This window comes from Nerophis ophidion, linkage group LG03 (genome assembly GCF_033978795.1).
Source record: "Nerophis ophidion isolate RoL-2023_Sa linkage group LG03, RoL_Noph_v1.0, whole genome shotgun sequence".
Lineage (NCBI taxonomy): Eukaryota > Metazoa > Chordata > Actinopteri > Syngnathiformes > Syngnathidae > Nerophis > Nerophis ophidion.
Window position 1 is genome coordinate 37,639,472 of NC_084613.1, and position 23,698 is coordinate 37,663,169.

The 23,698-nt window shown below is 39.3% G+C and overlaps 1 protein-coding gene across 7 annotated transcripts in view; it reads left to right on the forward strand.

Moving 5' to 3' along the window:
* arel1 (apoptosis resistant E3 ubiquitin protein ligase 1) overlaps positions 1-17,545 on the forward strand; it is a 94,556-nt gene extending 77,011 nt beyond the window's left edge. For 6 of the 7 annotated variants that reach the window (XM_061895064.1, XM_061895066.1, XM_061895069.1 and 3 more), the window contains exons 16-22: positions 4,118-4,297; positions 4,526-4,651; positions 5,447-5,576; positions 5,679-5,737; positions 6,412-6,501; positions 6,578-6,753; positions 11,752-17,545. In XM_061895064.1, coding sequence (XP_061751048.1) covers positions 4,118-4,297; positions 4,526-4,651; positions 5,447-5,576; positions 5,679-5,737; positions 6,412-6,501; positions 6,578-6,753; positions 11,752-11,854 — 864 coding nt within the window. In that variant the 3' untranslated portion in view covers positions 11,855-17,545. Of the gene's footprint in view, positions 1-4,117; positions 4,298-4,525; positions 4,652-5,446; positions 5,577-5,678; positions 5,738-6,411; positions 6,502-6,577; positions 6,754-7,102; positions 7,196-11,751 lie in introns of all 7 variants that reach the window. The other variant, XM_061895068.1, reaches the window with a different exon arrangement.
* Positions 17,546-23,698: the final 6,153 nt, after the last annotated feature.

The window sequence follows — 23,698 nt, forward strand, 5'->3', positions numbered from 1 at the left end:
TTAGAATGTTCTGTCTTGTTTAATGACGGATCAATTTTTTTATAGAAAAACTATTTAATCAACCGAGAGGTGCTACACTCACCGTCCTGCTAACACTTCGTCCTCTTCTGCCTGCACTGCGTCCTCTTCTGCCCGCATCGCTATTGCTACTACACAAGTACAATGAAAGCTCCTACCTTCCAGCAGTTTGCAACTTATTCTGTACTCTTAACTTCTTGTATATGGAGCATCTACGAGTGCAGGAAACAAATGGGAGAGTGAACAAGGCTTTGAAAGTCTGGATTAGATTATTGCATTATGTAGCGATGATCCTTTGAGCAGGAGATGTGGAACTTAATCCCCGACCTCAGGGCCCGGTGGCACAGCCCAAGGTGCTCACACCGATGCTAAAAACATCTCCATTGTGGCTCGGGCTAGCACCGAAGCTACCACAACCAACAGCGGGCTGCGGACAACTACTAGAGGTATTTCTACTAACAATCATCAGGTTTGCACTAGAGCCAACCGGATGCGGGCCACGGGCTTACACAGGAGCTACAACCATCAGCCACAGGCAACAAGCTAACACTAAAGCTTCCCCAGTATCAGGCCACAGGTTAGCACCGGAGCTACAACCACACGCAACAGGATGCGGGCACACCTGAGCTGACTCCTTTAGCAGCGGGCCACGGCCTGGCGCCGAAGCAAACAACCGCCAGCAGGGGACAACAAGAGGTTAGCGCCAGGGCTACAACTACCTGCAGCAGGCCATGAGCTATTGGCGGAGCTACAACTACCGGCAGCAAGCCACTTAGACTGAGACTTAGACAAACTTTAACGATCCACAAGGGAAATTGTTCTAAGCTATCGTTGGAGCTACAACCACTAAAAGCAGGCCATGAGCTACCGCTGTTGCAACAACCACCAGCAGTGGGCCACAAGCTTTCGCCACAGCTACAACCACCAACAGGGGGCCACGAGCTATCGCCGGAGCTACAACCACAAACAGCGGGCCACAAGCTATCACTGTAGCTACAACCACCAGCAGTGGGCCACAAGCTATCGCTGCAGCTACAACCAACAGCAGAGGGCCACAAGGTATTGCCGCAGCTACAACCAACAGCAGCACGCCACAAGCTATCGCCAGGGCTACAACTACCAGAACCGGCCACAAGCTATCGCTGTAGCTACAACTACCAGCAGCTATCCCGAGCTATCTCCACAGGTACAACCACCAGCAACGGGCCACTGGTTAGCGCTGGGGCTACTACCATCAGCAGCGAGCCAGGGGATAGCTCCCAGGTCACAACCACCAGCAGCACCAAAACCTAAACCACTAAGGTAACAAATAGACAAGTGAAAACTAAGCTGCTACTAACAATCATGCAAAAATGATCTGGGACTCTCTTTCTAAACCAAAGGGGATTTTTTTGGTGTACGCATCAATATCCGAAGCCTTCCATCTAACAGAACAACAGGGAAAACTATTGAACTATCTTGATTATTTAGGACTTTCAAAAACATGGTGAGCAAAAAATAACCCAGCAGTTGTTTTTAAAAAATACCAACCTAATAAAAAGGAGGTGGTGTGTTAATACATGTAAAAAGAAAATCCAATGCAAGCAGATCAATCAGAATCAGAAATACTTTATTAATCTCCGAGGGAAATTAACATTTTCAGCATAATCCCATTCAAGATCAGACAAACATTACAGGGAGACAGAACAGGATCGCTGACGGGTCTGCTAAATTCCCGCGCCCCTTACAAAAATAGTGAGATACAGCTAAACAACTGTGTAAGAGAGAAATGTTAAAGAAAACAAAGGACATTAAAGACATTAAAAAGGAGAACTGATGCAAACAGCCACTTCTACATACATCTATGAAAAAAAAGTAAAAGAAAAATATACACTGGTGTTCCACGCCATCGTCTGCTGGGGTGGAGGGAATATGGCCAGAGACAGTAGCAGACCCAACAAAGCAACCAAGAGAGCCGACTCCACTCTCGGCCGCCCACTAACTTGGCCAGTGTCCAGTCCGCATGGATGAGCAAGGATGCGTTTAAGGAGACTGAGGTGTCCGATACCTGCTCAATCAGCCAAGACACTGTGAACCTTGTCCGTCCCGGCGCTCAGTGCTAGCTCTGCAGCCCTGTCTCGTCATCCGCATCTCCTCCAGTCTCTCCAAATGGACTCTGGTGTGGCAGAGACCCAACAGCTGGTCTCCACGGCTAAAAGGCTCCCGGCAGGCTGATCCAGAGTCCACAAAAAAGCACCGCAGAAATCACAAAAGTGCCACCCCTTGTCACACCTATTAAGGCTAGAACCCAAACACGTTTTTTTTTTTTTTGCTTTTTGGTTCGGGGGTCCTGAACATAACCAAAAGGAATATCTATCTATCCATCCATCTGTATACAGTATATACAATGACCAATAACAGATAAAACTTTGACAATGTATTTTTCAAACAAACCAAATCAAAGTGTCTATGTGAATAGTTACATGATTAATAATGTTGGGGAAGTTAAATACCTAAGCGCAATACTGGATGATCCTACAATAAATTTTAAAAATCTTGTTAAAAAAGAATGTCATGCTCTAAAATATAACATAACTTCCAGCAGCACATCAGGAGGTTTTTATCATTGGAAGCAGCAAAATCGTTTTTCAACGCAATATCACATATCTTAAACTGTATGTCATAATGGTCTCAAGCCAAACAGACCATTTTAAATTCTCTCAGATCATTACATAAAGAATATACAGACCCTTTCCTACGCTCTCAACTAACAAGCAGAGTGTTAAGTTCTGTGTCTAGGGGTGACTGTATGGTTCCAAAAAGAAAGTCTGCATTCTTCCTTCAAAGCCATCAAAGAATGGAATGGGCTCTCAGACAATCTAAAGAACAACTTCTCACAGGCAGTCAAACACTGTCTTTCAGACCACCAGTCCTGCTCACATTAACAATACCAGGCGGGTATTTGACCATCAGATGATCCCCGAGCAGGTGCAGTCTGATGGCGACCAGAGTACCAGTCTAATCGTGTAATATCGCCATCTTGTTTACATATGCAGTACTAATGGGATCTATGTTATTGGATGACACCCTTGTGGGTACCATCTAATGGCTTCTGCATTGTATGGTGTTACGTGTGTTTTTAATAAAACTGTTGCACTTTACATACTTCTGCACTTTAAATTTATGCTGCTTAAATACTGTAACTTGACTGCCAACCGATTTGTAACTGTAACTTTCTCTATTTATTGCACCTGTATTTTAAATTGCTTTTCATTAGGTAATTTCAATTTTGCTATGTATTTTTAATCCTGTTTAGTTTTAATTGTGGATGTTAAATGTGCCATAAAAGGACTACAAATGGAAATTAGCATGGTGTTAAATCTGATGCAGCCATCTTTTTAATGTAACTGCATATTGTCCATCAAATAAACAAATACAAACAAACAAACCTTGTGCAACAGCTCTCCAAGGTGTGAACACTCCTTTTTAACTGCAGACTAATGAACAGATTTTTTCTGATGCAGGTGTTAGCTTTGAAAATTATAATTCACCGGGTGATTCAAAAAGGTACTTTTTCCAATCTGCTTGATCTAACAACTAAATCGTTTTTGACACTTTATTTTCTTGAAGAAATAATATCCGGAATAATATTACATAACATTTATATAGTGCTTTTCAGTACTCAAAGATGCTTAACATGAACAAAACAGAAGAAAAAAAACAAGAGACTTTAATATGTAAGAAAACAGCTAAAAAAAAAAAGCGATATACGTATATGAGACAGTTTGAGATAAAGTAAAAACAGTGAGCAATGGCCATTCGAAATGTTTAATTTTATTGGGAAAAAACATCTGACAGACATGACACAAAACTGTAAACAACTGGATGAACATCCTCCAAGTCTGCTGGTTCCACATTTTTTGCAAAGGGTTGTAATAGAATCGCTTTGTTTTGGTATAATAGTTATTGTTGGCAAAATATTGCAGTCTGTGATTTCGTAAACATTAAGCTTTGATATTGAAGCTTTTTGAACTATTGAACAACTTGCTATCACAGTACATCAAATATGTATTCTTGTTGTCTATTCTGTGTTTTTGTCCTTTTTCAAAACCTTATGTAGGTGCACCCAAATGCTGAGCGACCGCAACACCTGCGATTGAAGGTGTACGAGTTTGCGGGGCGCGTTGTGGGGAAGTGCCTCTACGAGTCTGCGTTGGGCGGGGCCTACAAGCAGCTAGTCCGAGCTCGTTTCACACGCTCTTTCTTGGCCCAAATCATTGGCCTAAGGATGAATTACAAGGTACGCATCACAAGGAAGCTTTGCTCCTGTATTAGTTGTTTAAATGCTGGTTTGCAGCTTGTCTGTGTCATCACTCAAACATCCTCACTGTGCAAAGAAACCTCATTTACACCCGGATGTAAATAATATATATATTCACATAATACTGCTTTTTTTCTGATATTTCAAAACGGACCCATTCTCCACTGGGAAGATAAACTGCTTATTTAAACTGTCATGTCCTTCCAGTACTTTGAGACGGATGACCAGGAGTTTTACAAGACCAAAGTGTGCTTCATCCTAAACAATGATGTGAGTGAAATGGACCTTGTGTTTGCTGAGGAGAAGTACAGCAAGTCAGGACAGCTGGAAAAGGTGACACTAAATCCCCCCACAGCTCTTATTTTAGTCAATGACATCTTTTTACAGGAGATAGAAGCACCGAAGCAAATAAAAGAGAAACTATATTACTGAAATCTGCTAAAATCATAGTTATTCCAAAAGATTAGGCATCGAGACATAACATGATTTGTGGTCACATGAGTTTGTGATCATGTATACAGTTTTGCATGTTATTTGATTATGCATCTGCATATATTTATTCTAAGATCACAAGTATTTTGAATGTATTTTATGCATCAAAGACTGTATTTTTATGGTCGCCCTATATTCGGCATTTACAGATTTATACATGCAAACCATGTCAAGCCTTTTACCCAAGAGAAGCAGAGCTTTTCTTCCTTTCACTCACACACACAAGTGACCTGGAGAGACGCAACCATGACACATAAACCTGCCCTAAAAAGTATTTTAAATGTGGGCAAATTAGAAAGTTATGCTCAATATGATAATGGTGATCAAAAAAGCAGAACAATCAAATTATACTGATTACTAATATTTTTTTCAACACAAAAGAGCAGAGCACCTGTTACTGGTGTTACATCTTGTGATGGAACATTCCCGACGTTCCTGTCCTTATACCAGCACTTACACAGAATGAGGGGTCAGAGAAAAATCACCAATTTTCCAAAACTGAATTTTAAAAAAGACGGTCCTCTTATTCTAAGTATTTAAATTTTATATTGGGATCAATTAATCCTGTATAATTTTGCTTGCGTTAATGGGCCTTAACTGCAATCTGTCTAACACTTAATATTTTGTCTTCTGCAGGTGGTGGAGTTGATCTCAGGGGGAGCCCACATTGCTGTTTCCAATGAAAACAAAATGCATTACCTCAACCTGCTGGCCCAGTACAGGCTGGCCAGCCAGGTGAGAGATGAGGTGGAACACTTCCTGAAAGGTATGAAACAGTTGGCCTGCTTGTTTTTTCCTCATGCGTCTGGTCTTAGATCAGAAGGAAATATGAACTTAATTAGTGTCGTTTTTTTCTGATCAATTGCAGGTTTGAACGAACTGGTTCCAGAAAATCTTCTAGCCATATTTGATGAAAACGAGTTGGAGGTATGTGAAAATCACCCTGAAGTGCTTTTGGTCTTTAAAAGCGTACGCACTCCAGACCATTTGGGCACAATTCCCCTCACACTTTCTGGCTCCTGCTGGCCTGCATTCATACTGGTCATACTGCATATGAGCATTATATTAATTTCTCTTGACTTTAGGGACTATTTCCTCTCCTTTTTGTTGTCATTCTAATTATTAATGTTAATTAATTACTCAGTGTGAAGATCTGAATATTTATTCACATTCTCTATTATGTTGCTGTTTCTTTGCCATTGTAGAATAGTTCCAGTCTATTTTGTAGTTATTTCCTTCTGATTATATATCTTTCACGTTTGGCGCTGTCATTATTTTGGCACATGAACACCAATCACATTAATTACATAAAATGTATTTCTTTGTTATGCATACAAACTTATAAATGCCATTCAGTTTTTTGAGTCTTTGTATTTGTTTCTATTTTGAATCATATCAGTTATCATTAAGAACCTGCGTGGAGTGCTCGCAATAAATATTTTGCATGTGTGGGCGCAAAAGACATACCAAGCCCGGGTGCGATTCAATGCTCTTACAACCAAGAGTACTATGCTTTGTGTGTACTGTGGGCCCAAGAAAGGTACAATTGTCCTTGCTGAGTATGCATCGTAAAGGCAAATAATGTTTGTTTTGATTTTTAGCTGCTGATGTGTGGCACAGGTGATATAAATGTCCAGGACTTCAGGACCTACGCTGTGATAGTCGGAGGATCGTGGCATTTTAGAGAGAAGGTTTGCCGAGGAAATCTACACTGTTGTCAAGTGTCAACTTGAGGATCAATATTACGATGTGGTCTCTCGCACACAGGTGATGAAGTGGTTTTGGGCGGTGGTGTCCAGCTTCACCCAAGAGGAGTTGGCTCGCCTCCTGCAGTTTACCACCGGCTCTTCCCAGCTGCCTCCTGGAGGATTTAACACCCTTTGCCCCTCTTTTCAGATAATTGCAGCCCCCACACACAGCACCTTACCCACTGCACATACCTGGTCAGTAGAAAACACACTAGTTTGATTCAGTTTGACATGTTTTTCTTCGACCGCTGTGTTATTTGTAGTTGTCATAAAGGGACAGAGGGTGTGTTATTGAAAATGGTTACTAACTACAGGGTTTCCGCGGGTCATTAAAAAGCAATAAAACTCGTTGAATGGATTTTGCAAAAAATTAAGGCCTTAAATGTCAATAAAAAGCATTAAATTTGATTTCCAGATGCATTACACAATTCTTACAATTTTTTGCTGGGACTGATGGTCAAAAGTCATTTAATGGAAGGATAAATGAAAATTAAGTTAATAACAAGGCCGTCATCAATAAATTGCTCTCTGTGTTTTTTGTTAGTCGTCTCTGGCTTTCAAACTGGATACAAGATGTCTCATTCTGCACCACGCTCAGCATTTGAGCGATTTATTCGACAGTGAAATTACAAACAGAGTAAGCCACTTTTCAGTGATCCACAATGTTTGTTTTGGTATGAGCAGGCGGGACATACATGTAAGTCTCTTCAACATGTTTTCCTGTGTGTAGAAGTGGTAGCGACACTTACTTTAATGTTGGTGCTGTAACTAATAATTCTATTACAACGGTCACTTTTAATGTGCAGATTATGCAAATCCATAGGAGAAGACGTTCGTGACGATGGGCTGTGAACTCTGGAAATGTTGTAACAAGCTGACCAATCACAGTTCTTTTTTTTCCCCCATCTAAACTTTAACACAGGGGTCGGGAACCTTTTTGGCCAAGAGAGCCATGAAAGCTAAATATTTTAAAATGTATTTCCGTGAGAGCCATATCATATTTTTAACAGTGAATACAACTAAATGAGAGCAATTTTTAAGTAAGACCAACATTTTTTTGTATAATTAGTCTCTTATTCTTTTTAATAACATTGTTAATCTGAAGCTAACCAATAATAAAGAAAATACTTCTTACCATTAATGCGACTTCTTCAACAGCTGCGGTAGAAAACGGATGGATGGATTAAAATGCATGAGAATGTTTTATATTTTAAACGTTATTTTTAACACTGATTACCACCATAATTATTTATTATTTATCGTGTTAAGTAATGTCGGCTAAGATTTATCTGAGAGCCGGATGCAGTCGTCAAAAGAGCCACGTCTGGCTCGAGAGCCATAGGTTCCCTACCCCTGCTTTAACAACAATACGACACCCAAAATTCAAACCATCAGAACATACAAGCACACTTGTTTTTATTTTTTATTTTTTTTTTTACATATAAATTATTTTCCTCGATTATTTAACTTTTTTTTTTTTGTGGACTTGCATGTTAAGCCACACAAGTGCACTCAAACTTGACACAGAATGATAGATTTAGACAAGTTTATATCATGTATAGCATTATAGATATACTGCACTCTGAAAATATCACACCCATTATCGTAACATTTGACCACACAATAGGCAGTATACTTTATAGTGCTGTACAACAGTGTTTCACACAGAGGGACAATCAATCGGCCAAGGCAAATTAGTAGGGATGTAACGGTTTTGTAGATACCGTGGTATTACAGTTTCAAAATATTTGCAATAATGATGTGACAGTATCAAACGAAAACTTGGTGAGTGTAGTTTTACCTAGCACTTTTGCTTTGGCTGGTCTGAAAATAAACTACATCTCCCAGAATCCTCTGTGCAGCATGGAGTCAATGTGGGGGCGTGGAGCGCCATAAAAGAGAGAGAGAGAGAGAGGAAGCAGGAAGTGAAGTGTGTTCCACCTCTTAGTCTGCAAGAGGATTTGTATTTTTCTAAATAACTCTTTGAATTACGTTGCTAACATCAGACAAACCAACCCTGGCAAAAACATAACCTCTGTAATAGAGCGCGCCACGTTCATCTGGAGTGTTCCAAGCCAAAACAGGCTCCGTCAATGCGCACAGTGCCGAAGAAATTACCTGCTGAATACATAATAAAACACCATCACCCAGAAAAGATGAAGCCAGCAAAGGTATAAGTAATTTTGTGAGGTATTTACATAATCATAAGTAAAAATATGCGTAAACTTTTCTGAAAAATTGCATTTTCCAAATGGTTATAAAAATGTCCACAGATAATGCACATCTTCTCCCATAAAATTGTTAAAATGACTAATGCTTTGGTATTCACATGTTTGTTTATTTTGTTTGCATTGGAACAACACAACCCCCTTCCCCTAAAATAAAAAAACATGATATTTTACACGGAACTCCAAAAATGGACTGGACAAATTTATTGGCACCCTCAATTTAATATTTGGTAGCACACCCTTTGGAAGAAATAACTGAAATCAATCGCTTCCTATAACTATCAATGGGTTTCATACACCTTGCGACTAGAATTTTGGACCACTCTTCTTTTGCTCTGCTTCAGGTCTCTCTCAGATTTGAAGGGCACCTTCTCCCAAATGCTGTTTTTAGATCTCTCTACAGATGTTCTAAAGCAGGGGTGTCAAACTCAAATACAGATTGGGCCAAAATTTAAAACTGAACAAAGCCGTGGGCCAAGGTTGAACAAATTAACCTTCTAATAGGGACCCAAACAAGTTTTGCATTGAACAAGCAAGGCTTTTATATACAGTAACTTTATAGTGACATCCAAAATCGAGTTTCAAATAATAATAATAATAATAATAATTAAAAAATATCAATGGCATATCAAATATAATTTAAATACAAATTTAATGCCTCGTTTGTATTTGCAGCCTACTGAGGTAAATATCCAAATATATTGTAGCGTCCCGAAAGAGTTTGTGCTGCAAGGGGTTCTGGGTATTTGTTCTGTTGTTTATGTTATGTTACAGTGCAGATGTTCTACCGAAATGTGTTTGTCATTCTTGTTTGGTGTGAGTTCACAAAGTGGCGTATATTTGTAACAGTGTTAAAGTTGTTTATACGGCCACCCTCAGTGGCCGTATAAACACTGAAGGTGGGATGTTTGAGAGGAAACAGGAAGTGAGTGGACACAAACTTCCTCTCAAGACGAGAGAAGAAAGGGGCATTCAGAACTCGTTCTGCTGGTAGTATGCAAGTGAATGCAAGTATGCCTTGCATTCACTTATGTGTGTGTAATAACCGCATATATTATGCGAGTGGGCCTGCACGCTGTTTGTATGGAGGAAATGCGGACGTGACGACAGGTAGTAGACAATGCTAAAGGCAGTGCCTTTAAGGCACGCCCTCAATATTGTTGTCCGGGTGAAAATCGTGAGAATGCTTGCCCTGGGAGATTTTCGGGAGGGGCACTGAACTTCGGGAGGATTGGCAAGTGTGAGAAATTGCGGTGTTACAGTGGCACCGCTGCTGTGTAATAATGGCGGGCCAGTTGTAATGTTAATTTGATATTGCCTCAAGGGCCAAAATAAATTACACGGCGGGCCAAATATGGCCCGCGGGCCAGAGTTTGACACCCATCTTCTAAAGGATTTAGATCTGGACTCGTTGTTGGCCACTTCAGAACTTTGTCTTAAGCCATTTTTGTGTGTTTTTTCTGGAGATGGACTTGTCCCTGAGATTGTCCATGCTTTTCCACAATCTTGGTTCTCAAATCTTCTGAGAGTTATTTGCTCTTCTTTCTTTTCTCCATGCTCAGTGTGGTACACACAACTTAAAGGCCTACTGAAATGAGATTTTCTTATTTAAACGGGAATAGCAGGTCCATTCTATGTGTCATACGTGATCATTTCGCGATATTGCCCTATTTTTGCTGAAAGGATTTAGTAAAGAAAATCGACGATAAAGTTCGCCACTTTTGGTACTTCCTGAAAAAGCCTCGCCTTTACCGGGAGTCGCAGACGATGACGTCCATGTTGAGGGCTCCTCACATATTCACATTGATTTTAATGGGAGCCTCCAACAGAAACAGTTATTCAGAACGAGAAAACGACAATTTCCCCATTAATTTGAGCGAGGATGAAAGATTCCTGTTTGAGGATATTGATAGCGACAGACTAGAAAAGAAAAAAAACGAGTTAAAAAAAATTAAACGCGATAGCATTGGGACGTATTCCGATATTTTTAAACACATTTAATAGGATAATTCTGGGGAATACCTTATCTTTCTATTGTGTTGCAAGTGTTTTAGTGAGTTTAATATTAACTGATAGTCGGAGGGGTTTGTCCACGGGTGTCTTTACGCCGTGTCTCACGGGTGTCGACGGCAGCTGTACGGACGACACAAGCTCAGCTGATATCGGTAAGTGGCGACTTTTTAACCACAATTTTCTCACCGAAACCTGCTGGTTGACATTCAGCTCCGGGAATTTTAAACAAGGAATCACTGTGTGCTTGTGTGGCTAAAGTCTAAAGCTTCCCAACTCCATCTTTCTACTGTGACTTCTCCAATATTAATTGAACAAATTGCAAAAGATTCAGCAACACAGATCTCCAAAATACTGTGTAATTATGCCGTTAAAGCAGACGACTTTTACCTGTGTGTGTGCGTAGTGCTCACACTTCCTAAAAACGCGTGACGTCCTGCGTACACGTCATCATTACACGACGTTTCCAAGACGAAACTCCCGGGAAATTTAAAATTGTAATTTAGTAAACCAAAAAAGCCGTATTGGCATGGGTTGCAATGTTAATATTTCATCATTGATGTATAAACTATCAGACAGCGTGGTGGGTAGTAGTGGGTTTCAGTAGGCCTTTAAAGGTTGAGTCAACGTTTCTCCAATTTAATTGGCTGCAAGTGTGATTTCTATATTGTCAGCACCTGTTACTTGCTACAGGTGAGTTTAATTACAAATTAAAGGAGAATCAAATGCTTAGAATACAACTATTTCTTACAATTTTGAAAAGGTGCCAATAATTTTGTCCAGTCCATTTTTGGAATTCTGTGTAACATTTGTCCAATGCAAACAAGATAAATAAACATGTGAATAGCACATATAGGCAGAGCTATATACTGTAATAAAATAGTTGCCAAAATGTGAGGGTGTTTATGATTCATGTTTGCATTAAGTCAAATGTCTGTGGTCCTCTCCTGTATAGTTTCAACCAGTTGTGCCTCCCCACGTACGACTCGTATGAAGAGCTGCACAAGATGCTGAAATTGGCCATCAGCGAGGGAAGCGAAGGCTTCGGCATGCTCTGACGGCTGCTGCCGTTCACCACCATTAGGAGAAGCCAGCCAAACTCAAACCAGTGACCTTCCTCAATGCTTCTAAAAACCCTGGTGGAGTATCTCCCACACTCCTGCTAAACTCTTGCTAGGATGAGAAGGTGTCACACGAGCCCCGGATGACTGTGCTGGAGTCACACAAACTCATGTATGTATATAAGGTCTGCCCTTTTAAAAAAGAAAGAACCCACAAACTGCAGAAAAAAGGTGACATTTGGTTCTCTTTTGTTTTTGCTGCAACTTTAGCTGACTTTTAAAGTATATATATATATATATATATATATATATATATATATATATATATATATATACTTTTTACCGCAGAAAGTGGAGGTTTATGATGATAAAGCAAGGGGCTTCAGTGTTCTTGTACAAACTGAGGAACATTCAACGGCAGCAGCAACTTCATGGATGTGGCTGCTGTTGCATTTTGGCCTTAAACCATCAGGGACTGTTGGTGTTTGTAAATAAACTTTTTATTACTTGTACATAATAATGTACACCAAGGAGCATTAGGGCAAAAATGCAAAATATATTACGAGAATGAAGTGAGGTTTTCCTCCAGTAACATTCTGAATATACTCTCGTGATCCATCCATTTTCTTCTGCTTGTCCCTTACTGGTTTGCGGGGGTGCTGGAGCTTATCTCAGCTGCATTCGGGTAGTAGGCGGGGTACACCCTGGACAAGTCACCCCCTCATGTGATATTAGAAGAAAAAATTATTATGATTTACAACCTGGCTGTTATCTACCGCCCCCCAGGGCCCTATTCGGACTTTATCAATGAATTCTCAGAGTTCGTTGCTGATCTAGTGACACACGCCGATAATATAATCATAATGGGGGACTTTAATATCCATATGAATACCCCATCGGACCCACCGTGCGTAGCACTCCAGACTGTAATTGATAGCTGTGGTCTCACACAAATAATAAATGAACCCACGCATCGCAACGGTAATACGATAGACCTAGTGCTTGTCAGGGGTATCACCGTTTCCAAAGTTACGATACTCCCGTATACTAAAGTATTGTCCGATCATTACCTTATAAAATTCGGGGTTCAGACGCATGTTCGTCAAACTAATAATAATAATAACTGCTATAGCAGCCGCAACATTAATACAGCCACAACGACAACTCTTGCTGACCTACTGCCCTCGGTAATGGCACCATTCCCAAAGTATGTGGGCTCTATTGATAACCTCACTAACAACTTACCGACACCCTGCGCGAAACCATTGATAACATAGCACCGCTAAAGTTAAAAAAGGCTGCAAAAAATCGCACCCCGTGGTTTACAGAAGAAACTAGAGCTCAGAAATGATTATGTAGAAAGCTGGAACGCAAATGGCGCACGACTAAACTTGAGGTGCACCATCAAGCATGGAGTGATGGTTTAATAACTTATAAACGCATGCTTACCTTAGCTAAAGCTAAATATTACTCAAATCTCATCCACCGTAATAAAAACGATCCTAAATTTTTGTTTAGTACGGTAGCATCGCTAACCCAACAAGGGACCCCCTCCAGTAGCTCAACCCACTCAGCTGATGATTTTATGCAATTCTTTAGTAAGAAAATTTAAGTCATTAGAAAGGAGATTAAAGACAATACGTCCCAGCTACAACGGGGTTCTATTAACACTGATACGATGGTATATACGGCGGATACTGCCCTCCAAAATAGTTTCTCTCGTTTTGAGGAAATAACATTAGAGGAATTGTTACAACGTTTAAATGGAATAAAACAGACAACATGTTTACTTGACCCTGTTTACTTGACCCTCTTCCTGGGAAACTGATCAAGGAGCTCTTTGTATTATTAGGTCCATCAGTGCTAAATATTATAAACTTATCACTCTCCTCGGGCACTGTTCCCCTAGCATTCAAAAAAGCGGTTATTCATCCTCTTCTTAAAAGACCTAACCTCGATCCTGACCTCATGGTAAACTACCGACCGGTGTCTCACCTTCCCTTTATTTCAAAAATCCTTGAAAAAATTGTTGCGGAGCAGTTAAATGAACACTTAGCGTCTAACAATCTATGTGAAACCTTTCAATCCGGTTTCAGGGCAAATCACTCCACGGAGACAGCCCTCGCAAAAATGACTAATGATCTATTGCTAACGATGGATTCTGATGCGTCATCTATGTTGCTGCTCCTCGATCTTAGCGCTGCTTTCGATACCGTCGATCATAATATTTTATTAGAACGTATCAAAACACGAATTGGTATGTCAGACTTAGCCCTGTCTTGGTTAACTCTTATCTTTCTGATAGGATGCAGTGTGTCTCCCATAACAATGTGACCTCGGACTACGTTAAGGTAACGTGTGGAGTTCCCCAGGGTTCGGTCCTTGGCCCTGCACTCTTCAGCATCTACATGCTGCCACTAGGTGACATCATACGCAAATACGGTATTAGCTTTCACTGTTATGCTGATGACACCCAACTCTACATGCCCCTAAAGCTGACCAACACGCCGGATTGTAGTCAGCTGGAGGCGTGTCTTAATGAAATTAAACAATGGATGTCCGCTAACTTTTTGCAACTCAACGCCAAAAAAACGGAAATGCTGATTATCGGTCCTGCTAGACACCGAACTCTATTTAATAATACAACTCTAACGTTTGACAACCAAATAATTAAACAAGGCGACACGGTAAAGAATCTGGGTATTATCTTCGACCCAACTCTCTCCTTTGAGTCACACATTAAAAGCGTTACTAAAACGGCCTTCTTTCATCTCCGTAATATCGCTAAAATTCGCTCCATTCTGTCCACTAAAGACGCTGAGATCATTATCCATGCGTTTGTTACGTCTCGTCTCGACTACTGTAACGTATTATTTTCGGGTCTCCCCATGTCTAGCATTAAAAGATTACAGTTGGTACAAAATGCGGCTGCTAGACTTTTGACAAGAACAAGAAAGTTTGATCACATTACGCCTGTACTGGCTCACCTGCACTGGCTTCCTGTGCACTTAAGATGTGACTTTAAGGTTTTACTACTTACGTATAAAATACTACACGGTCTAGCTCCATCCTATCTTGCCGATTGTATTGCACCATATGTCCCGGCAAGAAATCTGCGTTCAAAGGACTCCGGCTTATTAGTGATTCCCAAAGCCCAAAAAAAGTCTGCGGGCTATAGAGCGTTTTCCGTTCGGGCTCCAGTACTCTGGAATGCCCTCCCGGTAACAGTTCGAGATGCCACCTCAGTAGAAGCATTTAAGTCTCACCTTAAAACTCATTTGTATACTCTAGCCTTTAAGTAGACTCCCTTTTTAGACCAGTTGATCTGCCGTTTCTTTTCTTTTTCTTCTATGTCCCACTCTCCCTTGTGGAGGGGGTCCGGTCCGATCCGGTGGCCATGTACTGCTTGCCTGTGAATCGGCTGGGGACATCTCTGCGCTGCTGACCCGCCTCCGCTTGTGATTGTTTCCTGCTGGCTCCGCTGTGAACAGGAGTCTCGCTGCTGTGTTGGATCCGCTTTGGACTGGACTCTCGCGACTGTGTTGGATCCATTGTGGATTGAACTCTCACTGTATCATGTTAGACCCGCTCGACATCCATTGCTTTCCTCCTCTCCAAGGTTCTCATAGTCATCATTGTCACCGACGTCCCACTGGGTCATTATTGTCACCGATGTCCCACTGGGTGTGAGTTTTCCTTGCCCTTATGTGGGCCTACCGAGGATGTCGTAGTGGTTTGTGCAGCCCTTTGAGACACTAGTGATTTAGGGCTACATTGATTGATTGATTGAATAAATAAAGTCTTTATGTCTTGAGAATAATATCCAAATATTGACAGATTAAAGTAAGATTTTTTACCCGAGGTCAATGTCTATTGAGTACTACAATAAACCTGAAATCAGTAATATCGTGTTAATTTTACAAAAAAATTTAAAAAGTTATCTTGTAATGAAGATAATATTTAAATGTCAAAATATTGCAAAAATGAAGCGTTTAAAAGAATTATCGTAAAACCGCAGCTTTTTTTAAATTTTTAATATCTGAAAAATAGAGCAGATATATAATATAGTAATGATATTGAAATAGAAAATATAATAAAATAAGGGACATTTTAGTTAGTTGTACTTAAAGTTGTTAGAAGCCAATTTAATAGTTTATTATGCTCAACATTGTTCTTGGAATATTTAGATGGGGAGAAGCGTTCAATAATGTTAACTATTACAACAAGTCAAACTTATGACAAAAAACTTCTAAAGGTTCTCTTAAAATTGCTTTTTTAATCTCCCTCTTATACTGTAATACAGCATTTAATTCTCTTAAAACCTAATATATACTTTTGATTGGTCACTCCAGTTACACTTTCGGATCCGCTTTTTTGGAACATTACATTTTATTTTTAAAAGTTATTTTAAGCCTTAGCATATATATATATACTTTTTAATCAACATGTTATGTCTGTAATATTACAACATTTAATATTTTATTCTTATAACATTAAATGTTTAATAATTGTGACATCATGATTTTTCTTGGAATTTTACATATTTAGAAGGTTAACAATCCTTTTCTCTAAATTTCTCATCATTGCTGCCCTAATCCTCTTTAGTGCTTGAGGTTTTCATTTTGCTGAGAAGCGATAAAATGACTTTAAGTGTGTATTTCGTAGACGTGTTTTGGTTTTAACTTATTGTGTCTTGAAGTATTTATGTTTAGTTGTTGTTGTTGTGTAACATTTTTTTAAGCTTGCCTTACTCATGCTGAGCCTCTGGTTGTATCCAAAGGGGCGCGTGTTTGAGCGGAGTCTACAGCAGCTAAATTCCAGAACATTTGTCGTTAGCACACGCAAGGCTAACACAGGAAAAGAACGACTTGTTCCACAAAGTAGGTTTACCTCAGAATATTCTAGGGTACCTATGCATCTTGTGACACAGATGTAGAGAGGGTCTGAGAAAACACGCACATTTAAGTTCCTAGTTGCCTCCTCAGTACAGTAGTCATGCTTTTGTTGCACTGAAGCATGTTGTTCATACAAAACCATTGTCTCCTATTTATTTGGATTATATTCTCAGCCAGAATTATTGTTCTTTTGCTCTAATTACGTAACCATTCTGTTGTTGAGTTTAAATGTTCCAAATTCTGTTTGTCAAGTAAATTATGAGGATGCTTCCAAATGCACTCAAGGCTCACTGAATGTACTTCAAATTCAGCGGCGTAGCAAGCAGGGGATTTAACTCTGGAACTGTTAACAGAGCATGCTGGCCTGTTTTAAGTTTGCAATGTCTGTTGATTAGAAACAAGTTTGAAGTGCTTAAAATTTAACTCATGCACTATTGAGTTGTGCTGGCAGCACATATTTATTAACTTTAGTAAGTTAGATAAACTCGTAGAGCAACCCAGTTATATAGAAATAACAGCAAACATGAAAGAGATTTGCATTGTAGTTTGCCTTAATCTTAGTGATTTCCCTTTCTCTAACATAATTTATAGATTAGAAGGCCTGAGTGACTGTTAGCTAAAATTTTGATTTTGGGATAGAATTGGCTCTGACATTTAAATTGTTTTTTTTTAATATATTTTTTTTATTATTGTTTTTAATGACAAACCTATGAATGCCTAAGATCTGCCACGCAGTCACTTTGTTAATGGAAATAAAATAAAAACTGATGGACTTAATTCTTTCAAAATATAATGTGTGTCTCTATCCTTACACAAATATGTATGAATTTACAACATTAATGGGAATATTCTGGAGAATTGATCCATCAAATGTCTGTTTAAAAAAACAAAAAAAACATATTGCAGCATAGTCATGTTTTTTTTTTTTCCAATATAGTCACTATACATTCCTTCATGACATCATTTGTAAAGCTCTGCTAACATGTTTGCACCCAGATTAAGTAAATATTAAGTTAATATATTTTAATCCATCTATTTTATAATTAAAAAGATTGTTTATAAATTACAACAAAGTAATTCAGATGTGAATTGATAGAACAATTGTTAATTTTATTTGAACTTATTTTTTATGAAATTAAATACAATTAATAAAATTGTATTTATGATGATATTCTATTTTACTATAAATGAAACACATATTAAAATAGAATAGATCTTTTTGTATATATTTGGATTTTATAATTTAAATGAAAAATTCCCAAGGGAAATTGTATACGCTGATTTCCACATTGTATGAAATTACTTGTATAAAAATAATTTGCAAGTCATTGTGAGCATTTAGACCAGAAAAATACACAATTTGCACAGCAGGGGGCAGTGGCTTCACATGAAAAGAACCACACCACCTTTTTCATGCCAAAAAAGAACACATACTTAATGAATATACAGAAATAACTACATTCAAACAAGCATTTCCTGTTGTTGAAGTTTATTATCTGTGATGGGGCTGGACAAACGATTACCAGCATGACATTCTTACTATATCACCTGATCCTGGATAACAAATCATGACTTTAAAATAGCTTTATTTCCAGGAGGTGGCCTTGCAAGAGCCCCACAGTGTGGTCCAAACAGACAAGATAGGCATCTTGAAGTACTTGGGAGGCAGCGGTCCTCTTTATTTGGTCTTGGCATGCCTGCACCTGTTGATTTGCATAACGGTCCCCGCCTCCAGGAATGCTAGCTATAGAGGGACTACAAATCAAAGTCATCCTCTCTTAAAACGTATCATGTTGGAGTGCTTTGTGTTTCCCTGAGAAACCTTTTGCCCATATCTGATATGCCTTCCTAAATGATGGGAACACTTCTGATTCTGCTGAATATGTTCTATTTTGTCCATCATAAATGTGATCACACCTCAATCTTTTTGGTTCCTGTTTGGAGGTTTGAGGGCAGTGTTTGCAATTGTTGGATCATCCGAATGTATTCGCTCCATGAAAAAGTCAGTGCTTTCATGAGGGACATGTCCATCATGACTTTCGCACATTAAAAAATAATTGCCACAGACAAGAGATCTCCATAGGTAATAGAACAACAGTGTGTTTGAATAATTTATTTTTCCAGTGGATCTTTCAGTTAGTTGTGTGCATCTAAGTGAAAGGAAGGAAAGTTCTGACTCCTTGCATGTTTTTTTATATCCAATATGGTGTATACGCCACATGCAATCATCGTCTAAGTGATAATAATAACGACCCATGAATTTTCTACTCATGTGTCTTGTGTATACTCGATAGACCCTAAATATTAGACTTTTTTTTTCAGTCTTAAATTAGGATCTATTCAGTATGGGGTTTTATTTACGGTTTGTGGGAAGCCAAGTCACTGTGTGACCCATTTTGCCAGTTGCTCTTACTTAGCCTCCTAAAAGGGTCTCACTTTCCTTCACTTGAAGTCAAAGTTTGTCACAGGTGCAATGTAAGTATGAAGTGATTGAGGACTACTTTTTCTATTGATTCACATTACTGTTTTAAGGATTTCACAGGGGAGTTACTGATAGTATTGACTGAGACCCCATCAGAAATAAAATAGACCCAAAATCAAACATGGTCGTTTGTTAAAATGAGCGCAAAAGAACAGAATCCCTTTTTTGTGGGATCAGTTCTTGGTCCTCAATGATTGTTTTTACACTTGGTCCTTCAGTTAGTCCACTTCCATGCTTGACCTTGTGCCCTCAATTAACTTATAATGTTGAAATCCTGTTTTTAAGGCTTTAGATCATAAAAAAAAAAAACAGCCCTAAATCACCATGGCATCTGAGTGCAGTGCACTTTGACTCAAATGACAAATTCAGGATGTTTAGTGTCATGTCTGCAATGGACTGACTTGAGGGTTCCTTTTTAGGTTTCAATCCAAACCTCCATGTATGCAAACGTCAACTGCTCAGTTTGTTAGGTGACCGACAGAACTGAAATGGTTGGAGCTGGTCAGGGGGTGGAATGGATCATTTGTCCACGTTCTGACTGCTGACTGCTTGCATCTCGGGAGAACAGCTGTTAAGAAAAGTCTGATGCAGACGTCTGACAAACAAAGGCAGTGTAACGTATGGATCCTCGCCCTTCGATGATGACATCATCTGTCATGCACAAGAGATTCCTAAATCCTTATGAAGTCAGGGTGGTGCCCAACAGGGTATCCAATCACCTCGGCAAACTCATGGCTGCTTACTTGGGACTCCCATTCTTTGCACGCCAAGTTTCAAGCAGCAACACCGCAAGCTGCAATCTCTAAAAGAGGTATTGCACTCTCAATGTTCCATTACGCTCTTCAGACCCGTCTCAACAACCGCGTGTCCCCACTGCAACCGCCTTATTAGATGAAATCCCTCCGTGTGCAAAAAAAGGAGCGCTTATACGTGCTTTGTCGTGAACATGATTTAAAGCATGGTCAGAGGAGCAGAAGCTTGCAGCCGCAAGTGGTTTTGTGCAGAGATCGAGTGTCCCGCAGCTGATGGCTGCCTGTATTATATATGACATTAGAGGAGAGGCTGATTCATGGAGTTGCTTTATTCTATAGGGAGGTGAAGCGCTATAATACTCATGAAACATTTCTTACTCATGTGCTGTAGTTCCTCTGCAAACTTACTAATGTAGGCTACTCTGTTAAACTTGACGGCAGTTTGATAATTTACAATTAAAGCATAGTGGAATAATTACAAGGAGTCTTTACCGCTGTCTAGCTGTCTCACTGATGTCATAGCACATTGAGGACATCACCCACTACTTTGTGAAGTTTGTAAACATGACAAACCTCAACCCCCATCAAAAAACAAGGATAGAAGTGGTCTGGGGATGCGTGAGTGCCGCCAGAGCTGAAGGTTAACTGAGGGAAATTAATTCCAACATGTACCGTGATATTCTAAAGCAGAACATAATCACCTCCTTTGGGAAACTGGGCCTCCAAGATGATCAGGTGCCTTGCTGAGGAAGTTGAAGCAGTGGACAAATATGTCTACAGACATCAACCCTGAAACGGAAGATTGCTCCATCAGTGATGTCATCATGGAGTAGAAGAAAATGATTTCAATAACAACCTGTGCAGCTCTGTTCAATTCTATGTCCAAGAGAATTAATTTGAAGGTGGATATCTATACTGTTATACTATGGAAGTAGAATTGTCTCACATCAACTTATATATGTATCAATATGATATTAATACATATGCATATATTAATAAATATACAAATACAAATGTGATATACAAATAAATAATTTGTATAAATAAATGCGTATTTGTAAATATATTTTTGAGATTTGAAAATATATACAAATATATTTCATAAATATAAAAATGTGACATACAAATAAATCAAGAATTTGTATAAATGTGTATATGTAAATATATTATTGAGATTCTAATATAAATATGCTTGATTATGTATTTGTATCTGTATTGATTCGCATATGTGGATTGCTGTTGTGCTTTTGTGTCCAGGAGACATTCCTATCGCAAACCAGATGCACAAATAAATGTGACCTACACACTCCCCTGAACAACCAGTAGAGGGTACTGCAGCCAGAGCGGTCTGGGTCACAGCATTATATGCAAAATGCCTGGAGTTCCCTGCACAAAAACAATCCACGTCTTTACAGCGAGAGAACACAATGGGCCTGAACTAGCTAATATTAGCATTGTTTTCGCTAATGCTAATTTATCCAGTTAATCTAAAAGACTACTATCTGCTTATTTTATTGTACCAATGCCATTTATTGACCTTGTCCCGATGTAGATACTGATCTCTTATCAGTGCAATGTGTGTCAAATCCACATACCAAAAGTCATGTAATATGACCCTCCCTAGTGTGCCTCTGATTGGCTCACTAGTGTCTGACCATGTCTGTAACCCAGACCACTCTGACTGCAGTGCCCTCTGCTGGTTGTTCAGGGGAGAGTGTAGGTCACATTTATTTGTGCATCTGGTTTGTGGTAGGAATGTCTCATCGGCAAAAAAGCGATACACATTTGCAAATTCAATACAAATACAAAATCAAGCATATTTATATTCAAATCTCAAAAATATATTTACAAATACATGTTTATTTATACAAATTCTTGATTTATTTGCATGTCACATTTTTATATTTATAAATTGTATTTGTATATAGTTTCAAATCTCAAATATATTTACAAATAAGCGTTTGTTTATACAAATTATTTATTTGTATATCACATTTGTATATTAATACATGCATATGTATACAAATAAGTTGATGTAAGACAATTCTATTTGCATATCATACAAGCCATACACTGATATCGCAGGGCAGTGACATGCTATCAGGGGAGGTAAGTGAGGCAGTGCCTCACCTTGCCACCAGGTGGCTTAACCATGAGATGTTAAAAAACGAAGTAATACACTATAATAAGTTTAAATATTTCTTTTGGTCTGTGCTTCCTATATGATTTTGGTGTGGTTCCTGTATCTTTTGATCATTTTCATGGTCAAAATCACAGAAATTCCGTATTTCCTGATCAAAATAATCGGGGATAAAAGAAGTGAGGCAGCCACAGATAGTGCCTCCATGGCTACACACAGTATATTGAGCGTGTGCATGCGAGGGGGTGCGTGCTTGTTCATGAGGCAGCAAGTACCTCTGCCTAAAGTAGGGTGCGCTATATTGTCAACTTGCAGTTCAATACCTCAGCAGTACTAACTCGCCACACTGGGAGAAGTGTGGGCGCTCAAGGTAGCAGACACATGTCTCTCCAGCGGAAGCCAGCCTCTTTTTTTTTTAACTTCACAAACATGACATTTTTATTGGAGTAGGCCAGCGTTTGTGGGGTTTTTTTGTCGGATGCAAAAATATTGTTGTATTGCTTAGAATTAAATTAAATGAACGTGTCTGGCAATATCAGAATCAGAAAATACCAACCTAATAAAAAGGAAGTGGTGTGTTAATACATGTAAAAAGAAAATCCAATGCAAGCAGATCAATCAAATCCAATGCAAGCAGATCAATCAGATTCAGAAATACTTTAATAATCCCCGAGGGGAAATTACAATTTTCAGCACGATCCCATTCAAGATCAGACAAACATTGCAGGGAGACAGAACAGGATAGCTGACGGGCCTGCCAACTTTCGGCGCCCCTTACAAAAAAGGTGAGATACAGGTAAACAACTCATAGCCATAGCACACATCCCTCTTACATGTGTGTAAGAGGGAAACATCAAAGAACACAAAAACATTAAAAGAGCAGAGCTGATGCAACCAGCCACTTCTACATACAGCTATGAATAAAAAGTAAACGAAACATACACTGTGGTAAGCCACGCCATCGTCTGCTGGGGTGGAGGGCACATGACCAGAAGACAAGAGCAGACCCAACAAAGCAACCAAGAGAGCCGATTTCACTCTCGGCCAGTGTCCAGTCCGCATGGAGCGAGAATACGTCTAAGGCAGGGGTCTCAAACTCAATTTACCTGGGGGCCATTGGATGTAGAAACTGGGTGAGGCTGGGCCGCAAGAAAATTTTTCTTAAAAAAAATGTAACATGCACTTTTTAATGAAGTCACCTTCTTTAAATGGCTTTCCCACCTTAGCAACTATCTCACTCACCATGTAGCTAGCTTTGACTGCTGCATCGCTCTTTCGGTTGCTCTCTTGAAGAAATCTTGTTGCCTCAGTAGACTGGTTTTTAAATTTGCAACCTGGTTCACTCTCTCATCTCCCTGGTATTTTGCCTACTTACTACTCAGCATGTCTAGTTGTATAATGACGTTTCAAATGGTATTCCTTGTGCACCGCAACTTTCTCTGTGTAAATAAGACACGTTGGGTTGCCTCTTTGCTCAACAAAGATAAATTGCATCCCCCACTTTTCCTGGAATTGTCTTTGCTCATCACTAACCTTTCTGTTCACTGCAGGCTTTGAAGAAGACATGTTTGG